Below are 12120 nucleotides of genomic sequence, written 5' to 3'. Positions count from 1 at the left end.
GCACTCCAGCCTGAGCGACAGAGCAAGACTCCATCTCAAAAAAAAAAGAAAGAAAGAAAACCATTTATTGAGCACCTGCTGTGTGCCAAAGTCACAGCTGAGACTGAGGAAGCCCCAGTGATAGGAATGGACACGCACAAACCCAACACAGCCTGGCTCCATGCTCTTCAGGGGCAGAGTCACACAGTGGCTAACACTGGAGTCCAACAGACAAGGATTGAAATCCAGCTCCAGCAGGCACAGTGTCTCACACCTGTAATCCCAACATTTTGAGAGGCCAAGGTGGGAGGGTGTCTTGAGGCCAGGAGTTGGAGACCAGTCTGGGCAACATAGCAATACCCCGTCTCACAAAAATATAGAAATAAATATAAAAGGCACGCCCAGCTCCTGCAAGGACGGCTGTGCTTGGTGCTACAATGGGTTGAAGCCAGAGAGATGACAGGGAAACCCAGGGGCCAGGGATCAGGGCTCCAGATTGCTATGAAGACCAGAGACCTGTGCCTGAAATAGCTCTGACCCAGCCGAACTGAGGAACTAGAGCAATGCCCTACCCCATTCTCACTCAGTTTCCCCACATGACATGCATCACTGACTGTCAAGTCTGCGGTTCTATCTGCATTTGCTTCCTGGGAATGAATGTTCTAGGTGTTTCCATCACCTTTTCTCCCCAGAAGAAACCCAGGAAATATTCTGTGTGACCTGCAGTGTGGCAGGACCCTCACTCACCTGCCAATCCAAACAATTTCTGTACCACCTTCGTATCAAGCAAGGGGGCGCAGGTACAGTTGAGATTCAACTCGTTTGCAAACCTCACCTGCTCCCCAAAGGGACCTGGGGAACCTAAAATGCAAATATCTTTTTCTTTTTCTTTTTTTTTCTTTTTGGAGATGGAGTCTTGCTCTGTCACCCAGGCTGCAGTGCAGTGATGTGATCTCAGCTTACTGCAACCCCCACCTCCCAAGTTCAAGTGATTCTCTTGCCTCAGCCTCCCCAATAGCTGGAATTACAGGCATGCGCCACCACTCCTGGCTAATGTTTGTGTTTTTAGTAGAGGCTGGTCTCGAACTCCTGACCTCAGGTGATCTGCCTGCCTCAGCCTCCCAAAGTGCTGAGATTACAGGTGTGAGCCACTGTACCTGGCCTAAAACTGCAAATATCTAGCCAAAATCCATCAGCACAGAATAGAAGGCAAGAGCAAGGGAAACATCGTCGAAACCCCAGCCAGGGAACAGCGAAAACCACTGGGGACAGGTTGCTCCCGGCAGGTCACAGGAATGTAGTTGTCGAGGAAGGATGCGTGATCAGCACGCTGGACCCAGACTCAAAGAGGAGCCTGCCCCCGGAATTGAACCCGGGTGCTTGAGGCAAAGCAGCGAGGGGTGGGTGGGGGCTGCTCCACAGCTGCTTCCCCCACTGATTCCCCCACAACCCTCGGCAGACTGACCCACGTGTGGGATGGAGTCTTCTGAGTGGCTGTGGGTACTGCCTGGCCCCCAAACACACACATGGCCACGAAGGGACTCACGTTATTTTTACTGAACCCAGGTTTCTTTTAAAACTTTATGTATTTATTTATTTATTTGTAATAAAACCAGTCTGGACAGGAATTGGCCCTGTTTTCTGAAATCGCTGACCCAGAACGTAAGATGCTGGCTGCGCCCTGCCCGGAAAAGTGGCCTGGCCTTAAGGGGACTGACCCCCACAGTGGGTGAATGAGGGGTGTGTGTAGACAGGCGTGGGGGGTGGCCTATGACGTGATCTCCCCCCACCCCCATAGAGGCTTCGGACGGAGAACCGGCTCCTGAAACAGCGGATTGAAACCCTGGAGAAGGTGAGGGGCGTGGCCACCGTGGGGTCCACCATGCGGGGCGTGGCCGCTAACCTGGGACCGACCCCTCCAAGTCTTTTCTCCTCTCTGGAGGACGAAGCAGCCCTACCCTCCTGCCCCAGGACCCGACCTGAACCCGATTTGGAGTGCCGTAGAACTGGGGGCGACTGGTATTGTGATTAATCCTAGAGTAGGGGCGAGTTACAACCCAGTGGCTTGCAGCCACGGGAATACATTTGTGTTCCGCACCCTCCCCGGCTGCGCGGACGGGGAGGGGTGAGGAGGAGGGAGAACTGCCGCTTTGGTGGATGAGCCCCGTAATTGGGCCACAGGGCACCGCACCCTGTAATTTGGAAGTCTCGCCCTCAAAAGCAAGGAAAAGAAACCCAGTGGAGGAGAAGCGTGGCGCCATTGTGGGGAGCCACAGCCCGGATTCTGCTCCCCAACATGTTGTGGGGGTGGAATCGGGGCTCACTGAGCCCCAGCCCCGGAAGCCCCCACTTCCTGCTCCTCATTCGTCCTTACTTGACCCTCCACTGGCCACAGGAAGTGGGTCGGCAACCGTATTTGACTGCCCTCACCCCAAAGCCTTGTTCTGCCTTAAAATGAAAACGCACCCCACTCCTCTCCCACTATCCGGGAGGTCTGCAGGAAGCCGAAATTCCCTCCTCCCCTCCCCGCCCACAGTTTTCCAGCCAGCCGCAGCCCGGCTGGCCCTGGAGAGTGAGACAGTGGGTCTCCCAGCCCTGCGGCCTCCCCCGCAGCCGCGGGCACCCCCGACCTCGCCACTCACACCGAATCCCTCTCCAGGACGGAACTGGCTCTAGCTTTGTTCTTCCTCCGGGTCCTCTCCTGCTGGTTCTCTGGTCTTCCCTCCTCTCTCCCCCGCTTCTAGAGATAGTCCACTGCCTTAGTGACAAGTGGTTCTTGTCTGTCTCCCCTCTCCTGTCCCCGCGCCTTCCGCTCTGCCTCCTCCCCCTGTCGCTGGGAATCCCCTTCGCCGGGTAGGAGAGCGCTGCTCTGGCTGATAGGTTAATCCAGGTACTGTAGCTTTTTATCCCCTCTCCGGATTCCTTCCTGGCCCCTTCCCTGCACCCTGCACACGACAGCCAGTAACTGCCTCTTCCCTGCCATTCTGCAGGCAGGCCTGGCGCCATGCATGGGGCAGCTGGGGACTGCTTCTGGGGGACACAGAGGCTTCCCGGTGGGCGGGGCATGTGAAGTGGGGAGAAGTGTGTGTGTGGAGGGGCTGTCTGTGAGTGCGTTTGGGTGTGAATGTCCACGCATGTACAGAAAGCTTCCTCCAGGCGACACAGGGTGGGGACCCAGGAGGGCTGGGGAACCTAAAAGCATATTTAAATAAGGCCCTGGTGTGTGCAGTGCTGCGGTCACACACACACATACACACACAACACACGCACACACACACATGCACACACGCGCCCCGGCCCTCACGCTGCTGCTCTCTGCTCCTACCTGCAATGCCTGCTACCACCTTCTCTAGCTCACCTGCTCCTGCTGCCACCTCATCTTGAATGGCTTTATCTGGAAGCTGCCACCCACCACCTGGTGGCTTTGAGCCTGGAATGGGGGGCCCAAGTTGGGTAGTGGACGAAGATGAGGTGGGGGAAAAAAGGGGGATCTTAGCCCCAGGCAGGTGGAGGCCCCAGAGCCCAGGACTGGAGAAGATGCCCCCTGGGAGTCCAGCCCTGTCCTGCTGGGGCCTTGGCTGTCCCCAGATCCTCACCCTCACTGGCAGAGTCTGGCATGAATAGGCACAGGTGGCCTCGCTGTGCCCCTGGATAAGGACCCCAACTGGGGCAGAGACCGAGAGCCAGAGTGGGGAAGGAGATTGAGCTTTCCAAGCCCAGGGCTAGCTCTGTTCCTCTCAGGCTCCTCCAGGTGTCCTATTCCTGCCTGTCACCCACCCACGTCTCCAGGCCGTGGGACGCCCAGGCCCAGTGGGACGCCCATCCCAGGCTCTGAGTACGGGAGGCCCCCCACCTCACTTCCACCCACCTCCACTCTCTGGGCCTCCCCCTGTGGCGGGTGGCAGGGCCTTGGGTGGGAGCCGAGGGTCACGGCCTGCCCCTCCCCGCCCCCATCCTTGCTGTGCCCAGGGGCAAGTGACACGGGCGCAGGAAGCAGAGGAGAACTACGTCATCAAGCGGGAGCTGGCGGTGGTAAGGCAGCAGTGCAGCTCGGCCGCCGAGGACCTCCAGAAGGCACAGAGCACCATCCGGCAGCTGCAGGAGCAGCAGGTAGGGGCGGGTGTGCGGGGCTGCTGAGCGGGGCCACGCCCCGCAACCCGGCCCCATGGTTTTCTTTCAGGGCTCAGATCTGCGGGCCTCAGCGCCCTCCTGTTCCTTTCTGGGGTAAGGGGAACCTAGAGACAAGTGCAGATTCTCCCCCAGCAACTCCACATTCCGGGACATCCTGATTCCCATTTCTTGCCACCTCGTAGGGTGTCTGCAGCGTCTGACTTCCCAACCCCCAGCCTCAGCAGGGAGACCTCTGAAGATCGGGCTATCCCTGCAAGGTTCCCTCCATGTCACAGGCAGCAGACAGGGCTGTGACTGCTTACAGAGGCCCTTGCCTCTCCCCAGAATCTGAAGAATTGTTTGGTGTCCCCAGGGGGCCAGCCATGAAGAATGCGAGCAGGGCAGTCCAGGACTGTTTGGGGAGCTCTGAGCCAGCAGGGTGGGGCTGAGGGGGCACCCTGAGTGTCTTGTGGACCATGAACTTTGGATCCCATGATGGGCAGGCCCATGAGCTGTGCCCCCCCACCCAAAAAAAATCTACTTCTCCTGAAAGCTTTTAGAACTTAACTGCGACCTGGCACAGTGGCTCACACCTGTAATCTCAGCACTTTGGGAGGCTGAGGTGGACAGATCACCTGAGGTCAGGAGTTGGAGACCAGCCTGGCCAACATGATGAAAGCCCGTCTCTACTAAAAACACAAAAATTAGCTGGGTGTGGTGGTGGGCGCCTGTAGTCCTAGCTACTCAGGAGGCTGAGGTGGGAGAATCACTTGAAGCCAGGAGGCGGAGGTTGCAGTGAGCCAAGATGGCGCCACTGCACTCCAGCCTGGGTGACAGAGCAAGACTCCACCTCAAAAAAAAGAAAAAAAAAAAAACAAACAAACTTAATTGCAGCTGCACCTAGCAGTTGGGCTTCCTGATTGCAAAGACCACCAGTGGCTGCAGCCCTAAGGCCTGCAGGCCACAGGGACACATGCCCCAGAGGGCAGGGAGCGATGCTGTAGGCCTCGCTGCCATCCTGGCCTGACCCAGCAGGGCCTGGCAGTGGGGTGTGGGTTGGAGAAACCATGGAGTGCTTGAGAAAGAAGAGCCATCCAATACAGAGGTGCCCCCTCCACCCCCAGGCCCAGAGACTACAGCTCAAGCCTTGGCCCGGGGATTCTAGCTGATCCCCCGCTCCTGGGGAGGGGAAGGGCAGTTTCACTGTTTCTCACTTGTCCCTGTGAACCCCATCGGTGTGATGCTGCTGGTGTGGCCCTCAGAGTCTGTGAGCAATCTCATCCCACCTTGCTGTGAGGCAGCACGGACGTTAGGGAAACTGAGGCTAGGCTCATCCCACCCACCCCGCATGATGCTTCCTTTCAGGCTCGTCAGACTCCTGAGCTCTGGCCTTGGGGGGGATGTAGTGATGGGGGAGGCCCAAGGCCACGTCCTCAGGCCCAAAGGGAGGCCACTATAGGCAAGATGAGGTGGCCCAGAGGAGCCACAGCCTGGCAGGGCCCCCACATGGGGCCTGGAGGCCATCTGGGCTGAGGCAGAGCCACTGTCACACATGGATCTCAGAGACCCACAGGAAGAGGGTGGTGGCTGGGAGGGCTGAGGCAGTCCCCCAGAGAACTGCCCTACCAGGCCACAGGGTCAGTGAGAGGGAGCCTGGCTCCCACCCCAGGGGCCAGGTGTCCTTTTTCAGGTCCAGGTGGCAGTGTCCATCACTCCAGGGACCCCCCACTGGGGAACTTCTGAGAAGCCAGGGCGGGGAGCAAGAGGTTGATACCCACAAACTCTTTCCCCATCCTTCCCTGTTTTGAAATGGAGGGTGGGATGCAGAGGAGAAAGGTGGAGAGACAGGTGCACAGCCCCAGGCCTCGCCCCCACCCCTGGCCTTACCTACCATGTGGCTGGAACGATGACCACCCAGCAAGAAGCCATCTCCCACCCTCACCAGTGATCCTGGAAAACCACAGTCACTGGGGTCCCTCAGGGTATCCGAAGGCCAAGGCAAGTCCCCTTTCAGAATGTTCCCTCTGTGCAGCCTTTCCAGGAAGGAAGCTGGACTGGGCCAGCTGCATGGGTGCCAGGACCTGTGGGCCCTCTGCTCTGAGTATCAGGGGGTCCAGCCCACGATGCCCCAAACCTGGGCCCCTCTCCCTGCTGAAGGGCTCTGGGGAGGGAGGCAGAAGCCAGCAGGCATGGAGGCTGCCCATCCCCCAGCCATGGCCTGGGGCCCCACACAGCTCTCTGCCTCCCCCAGGAGAACCCCCGCCTCACAGAAGACTTCGTGTCCCACCTGGAGACCGAGCTGGAACAGTCAAGGCTGCGGGAGACGGAGACACTGGGGGCCCTTCGGGAGATGCAGGACAAGGTTCTTGACATGGAAAAGGTGCGACAGGAGGCAGGCGGGCAGGTGTCGGGGGGACCCTGGGGCATAGGAGGGGTCCTGGGTAAGCTTTGGGGGTGACCCCAGGTCAGAATCCCCCACCCCCATGCACACATAACCATACATATGCACACACACAGCACAACCCTACGTGGGGCATGCCCACCCTCCTGTATGAGGCACAGTCCAGCAGCGTGGCAGCTTCTATGAGCTTCCGGGATACCCCCATCCCACCTGTGCGTGTTTCCCCAGGTACTGGGTTCCAGGAAGGAGGGAGGGAGAGAGGGGGATGGGGGAGGGGGACAGGAAGGAGAGAAAGGCAGGCCCAGGCCCATTGGGGCTCCCTCCCTGCACATTCCCATGGAGACACCATCCCAGGCCTTCTGGGTCCCTCCCCAACTGCTCTCTGACTTGGCATCGACTCCACTCTCCCACGGAGCTCCCAGAGGAAGGAAAGCACCCAGAGACCCATTCACACATGCAGCAGGAGCCTTCGCACCCCTCCAGCCTGCGCTATTTTGGGAGTCCTCCCAAATGGAGGACTGAGAGGCCATCTGCTTCCAGGCCCTCATCACCAGCCAAGAGCTGGGCTCCGCTCCCGCCTCCCTCCACTTCACAGGGAAGTGTGCCTCCAGGACATGCTGCTGGATCTGCCCCAGCCCTAGACCCAAACACGGGGCAGTGCGGACCTCATCTAGAAAGCTGGATTTGGGTCCTAGAGCATCAGTCCTCCATCACTGCGCCCTGGGGTGCCAGGACAGGGCCTAGGCCGGCACTCAGCCTGTTCCCAGGGAGAGGGACTGCCTGGCCTGGTGTGGCCTGGCCTGGGGACCGGAGGGCAGACAGGGTGTTTCTGCTGGGGCTGGTTCTCTACCTGAGCACTCCCCTGAGCCGGTGGATCTCAGACCTCGGGGAGTCTGAGTGTGTGCAGGACGGCGTTTTGGGGGGTTGCCCTAGGACACCCTGTGAGAGTAGGTGCTGTTACCACACCCATTTTACAGCTGAGGAGCCCCAGCCGGGTTCCACAGGCGAGTCTGCCTCCCGTGGGCCTTGTCCAGGGGGTTGCCCTCCCCCATCTGAGCCGCCCAAGGCAGAGCTCAGGAGGAAACGTGGCTGGGGCGTTTGTCCTGCAGGAAGGGCCAGGCAGCTGCGCTGCTCCCCCAGGCCCTGATCCCTCTCTCCCCGCAGAGGAACAGCTCGCTGCCCGACGAAAACAACGTGGCGCAGCTGCAGGAGGAGCTGAAGGCGCTCAAGGTGCGGGAGGGCCAGGCGGTGGCCTCGACGCGAGAGCTGAAACTGCAGCTGCAGGAGCTCTCAGACACCTGGCAGGTGAGGGCCGGGTGGGCGCCGGCGGGCAGAGCGCCCCCTCGGGCCGTCCCCTGGGGCGCTTGAGCGAAGGCTGACCGCCCGCCTCTCGGCTTCACCCCCTAGGCCCATCTGGCCCGCGGCGGCCGCTGGAAGGAGTCCCCACGGAAGCTGGTCGTGGGCGAGCTGCAGGACGAGCTGATGAGCGTGCGTCTGCGCGAGGCCCAGGCCCTGGCCGAGGGCCGCGAGCTGCGGCAGCGCGTGGTGGAACTTGAGACGCAGGTGGACTCGGGGTGCCTGCCCGTTGGGGGAGGGGCGTGGTGTCCGTGGCCAGCCCCTGGGTTAGGCCCTGACCGCCGCCTTCCTCCGTCCTCCCTTCCTCCCTACCCCAGGACCACATCCATCGCAACCTTCTGAACCGCGTGGAGGCGGAGCGCGCGGCGCTGCAGGAGAAGCTGCAGTACCTGGCGGCACAGAACAAGGGGCTGCAGACGCAGCTCAGCGAAAGCCGCCGCAAGCAGGCCGAGGCCGAGTGCAAGGTGCAGACCCCCGCGGCCCCTCCGGGCTCGTGGCACCGGCCCTGGACGCCAGCCTACATAAGGCCCCGCCCCCAATCCCCCCCTACCCGCGGTCCCGCCTCCTGATCCGCCTCCACCCTCGGCGCCCCGCCTCCTGACCCGCCCCCGCCCTCCGTCCTGCCTCCTGATCCGCCCCTGCCAGCGGTCTCGCCTCCTGACCCGCCTCCGTCCGCGCCCGCCTCCTGATTCGCCTCTGCCCGCGGTCCCGCCCCCTGATGTATCCCGCCCCCTGACCTTCCCTCCTTTTGCCCCCAACCCGCCCCCCCCCCCCCCCCCCGACCCCAGAGCAAGGAGGAGGTGATGGCTGTGCGACTGCGGGAGGCGGACAGCATGGCTGCAGTGGCCGAGATGCGGCAGCGCATCGCTGAGCTGGAGATCCAGGTGAGCGGCGGGGGCGGGGGCAGGGCCTGGGGCAGGAGCGGGGCGGGAGCCCAGGCCCAGCATGGCACTGGCCCCGCGTGACCTGGCGCACCCCGCAGAGGGAGGAGGGCCGAATCCAAGGTCAGCTGAACCACTCGGACTCATCGCAGTACATCCGCGAGCTCAAGGACCAGATCGAGGAGCTGAAGGCCGAGGTGAGCCGGCGCGGGGATGCCGGGGACAGGCCTGGGTGTCGTCGGCCTGGGATGAGCCGAGCGCCGGTGCCTTGCGGAGGATGCGGCTGGGAGGGCGGGGCAGAAGGCCGGTCCACGCCTGCAGCGCCGGTCCCCCGCCCCAGGTGCGGCTGCTGAAGGGCCCGCCGCCCTTCGAGGACCCGCTGGCTTTCGACGGGCTGAGCCTGGCGCGGCACTTGGACGAGGACTCGCTGCCGTCGTCAGACGAGGAGCTACTTGGCGTAGGCGTGGGCGCTGCCCTGCAGGACGCGTTGTATCCTCTGTCCCCGCGCGATGCGCGCTTTTTCCGCCGTCTGGACCGGCCGGCCAAGGACAGCGAGGGCAGCTCAGACAGCGACGCTGATGAGCTTGCCGCGCCCTACAGCCAGGGCCTGGACAACTGAGGCCGTGCCCCATGCGCCCGGATTCAGGAGACCGCAGTCGTGGGGGGCTCCCGGGCAGCCCGTGTTCTGCTCCCCACCTGCTGCACTTGACGAACTCCGCGCCTTCTGTGGCTCGGCCACCCCTAAAGCGAGGCCCGGCAAGGCAGCCCAGAGGGTAGGGTCCGGCCTGGGGCTCCTCAGGACCCCGGGGCAGGTTCTCCCTCCCCAGCAGTGTTTACCCATCTTGGTCTGTACCCCTCCGGGCCCTCTGGCGTTCCGGGGTGCCTGGAGGGGCTGACTGTTCTCTTAACAGGAGGGCAGAGGGCAAGGGACAGATGACCCAGAGGTCCCAGCACTGAATGAGCAGACAGCTCCCACCTCCCAGCACGATTCCTTCTGGGACAGGGGTGGCATTGCTGGGAAGCGCCCAGGAGCTAACCGAGGCCTGAGGAAGGAGAGCACCAGCTCTGGGCTGGACATCAGCACCCCACAACACTCCTCGGGACGAAGTGACCCTTGACTAACCCCTTGCCATCTCTAGGGGAGTTGGGCCGCTGGGGACAGATGGCCAGGCCGGCCTCTCCTGCCTGGTGCAGGCACCATGGCCCCTGCAGCAGAAACCAAAGTCCCCCATACTGTGTGCGGGGCCACCTGGGGAGTGAGTGGCGAGCGGGAAGTCTCCCTGCTTCTCTGGGGCCAGAGCAGCTTCGAGGAAGTGAAGAGACCCCTCTCCCCGGCACCCCACATCTTCCTCTGGGAGACACTCGCACCCCCTCTCCTGGACAGTGATGGAGGGGTATCTCTGGGGGGGTGCTCAGCTTCCATCTACTTCCCTTTCTTCCTGTGTTCCCAGCCCCACCCTCAGCCAGGGCCAGGCCCCCACCTAGGAGCTTCCTAGCCAGCGGCCTCCCCTCACTTCCTCCTGGTGGTCCCGTGGCCTCTGCTGAATCAGAGCTGAGAACGGTGCCAAAATTCAACGATGCCCCCCAGGCCCCCTCCCCCCCCCCCCCCCCCGGCCCCCCTGGGCCTCATGACCCTGGGGGCTGCCCCCCTCGGTGCTCCTGGAGCCTCCAGTAGAGTAGCGTCACAAGCAATCTCCCTGGCGCTTCCTGGGGTGGGGACCCCTGCTCCGTCCCCACTTCCTAGCTGCCCACTTTTCAGTGTTATGAAGCCTGGGAACGGGGCAGGCACCCGCGGGGCTCTCCCACACGCCCCCCACACTGCCCACCACCATTTTGCACACTGCCTGTTCACTCCACATGTCGCCCAGGCGGGAAAGATGGAAAATAAAGTGTATTTACACAGTCACGGACTGGCCTGTGGGCTGGGAGGAGAATCGCAAGCAGCGGTGGGTGCCCAGTCCCGGGACCAAAAACCGTGCTCAGGGAAGGCGGGGCTGTCCTCACCCTCAGGAGCTCCCCACAGTCTCATAGAATGGGGGTGGGAGAGGACAGAAGGGCATTCGGTTTGGGGGCTGGGCATGATTTCCCACCTGGGTGAATCAACTTGGGCCTCCCCTGAAGGAGAGAGAGGGATGCCAAATCGCTGGGCTTCAGGAAGCACAGGACCCAGTTGCGTTCATTCTGCTCACACGTCCAGGGGTATTGCGGGATACTCTGCCCTTTGCCTGGCTCTGAGGGGGTCTCCAGTGGAGCAGAGGAGACAGGCACTAGGCAGGGGGGAGCCTGCACTAATGTGGTAAGTGCTCAATAGACAAATGTGCAGGGAGATCAGGGAAGGCTTCCTGGAGGAGGTGGTGTCAGGACCTCTTCCGGGGTAAAAGCATAAAGATCAGACCAACGGGAGGCACACCATGCCTAGAAAGGAGGAACAGGAAAGCCTGGGCGTGGTCAGATCAAGAAGGGACTGCTTACGTCAGGAGAGGGAGTTTGGGCTTTGAACTGGGGGCCATTGGGAGCCCATGGAGGGCTTAGGTAAGAGGGCCCCACCAGATGGACCGCAGAGTCTGTGAGGGGCTAGTGCAGGGAGGACAGTGAGTAGGGGGCAGAAAGAGTCCTTTGTGGGGTTCCCCACAGAGCTGAGGCAGAATCCCAGCTGCTGGGTGGCGGTGTGGGGTGGGGTGGAGGACAGAGCCAGGAGTGGCAAGGCAAAGCTTCGTAGAGGCAGAAACATTTGTTGTTTTTTTTGAAACGGAGCTTCACTCTGTCGCCCAGGCTGGAGTGCAGTGGTGTGACCTCAACTCACTGCAACATCCATCTCCTGGGTTCCAGTGATTCTCCTGCCTCAGCCTCCCAAATAGCTGAAACTACAGGCACCTACGACCATGCCTGGCTAATTTGTTTTGTTTTGTTTTGTTTTTTGAGACAGAGTCTTACTCTGTCACCCAGGCTGGAGTGCAGTGGCGCGATCTTGGCTCACTGAAACTGCCGCCTCCTGGGTTCAAGTGACTCTCCTGCCTCAGCCTCCTGAGTAGCTGGGACTACAGGTGCCCACCACCACGCCTGGCTAATTTTTTTTTTTTAGACGGAGTTTTGCTCTTGTTGCCCAGGCTGGAGTGCAATGGTGCAATTTCAGCTCACTGCAACCTCTGCCTCCCGGGTTCAAGCAATTTTCATGCCTCAGCCTCCCAAGTAGCTGGGATTACAGGCATGCGCCACCACGCCTGGCTAATTTTGTATTATTTTTAGTAAAGATGGGTTTTCGCCATGTTGGCCAGGATGGTTTCAAACCCCTGACCTCAGGTGATCCACCTGCCTCCCAAAGTGCTAGGATTACAGGCATGAGCCACTGCACCTGGCCCAATTTTTTTTTTTTTTTTTTTAAGTAGAGACTGG

At 61.1% G+C, this 12120-nt stretch overlaps 1 protein-coding gene across 6 annotated transcripts in view; it reads left to right on the top strand.

The window, feature by feature from the left end:
- Positions 1–10633, top strand: part of EVI5L (ecotropic viral integration site 5 like) — a 33445-nt gene extending 22812 nt beyond the window's left edge. For 4 of the 6 annotated variants that reach the window (XM_026455553.1, XM_026455552.1, XM_023186760.2 and 1 more), the window contains exons 11-20: positions 1778–1831; positions 3949–4089; positions 6341–6469; positions 6607–6702; positions 7655–7795; positions 7898–8053; positions 8164–8310; positions 8635–8730; positions 8829–8924; positions 9068–10633. In XM_026455553.1, the coding sequence (XP_026311338.1) occupies positions 1778–1831; positions 3949–4089; positions 6341–6469; positions 6607–6702; positions 7655–7795; positions 7898–8053; positions 8164–8310; positions 8635–8730; positions 8829–8924; positions 9068–9346 (1335 nt within the window). In that variant the 3' untranslated portion in view covers positions 9347–10633. The remainder of the gene's footprint in view (positions 1–1777; positions 1832–3948; positions 4090–6340; positions 6470–6606; positions 6703–7654; positions 7796–7897; positions 8054–8163; positions 8311–8634; positions 8731–8828; positions 8925–9067) is intronic. The other 2 variants (XM_026455554.2, XM_023186758.2) reach the window with 2 other exon arrangements.
- The last annotated feature ends 1487 nt before the right edge of the window (positions 10634–12120 follow it).

Source organism: Piliocolobus tephrosceles, chromosome 21 (genome assembly GCF_002776525.5).
Source record: "Piliocolobus tephrosceles isolate RC106 chromosome 21, ASM277652v3, whole genome shotgun sequence".
Classification (NCBI taxonomy): Eukaryota; Metazoa; Chordata; class Mammalia; order Primates; family Cercopithecidae; genus Piliocolobus; species Piliocolobus tephrosceles.
Note: the sequence above shows the minus strand (reverse complement) of the source record. Positions and strands in the feature narration are given on the sequence as shown.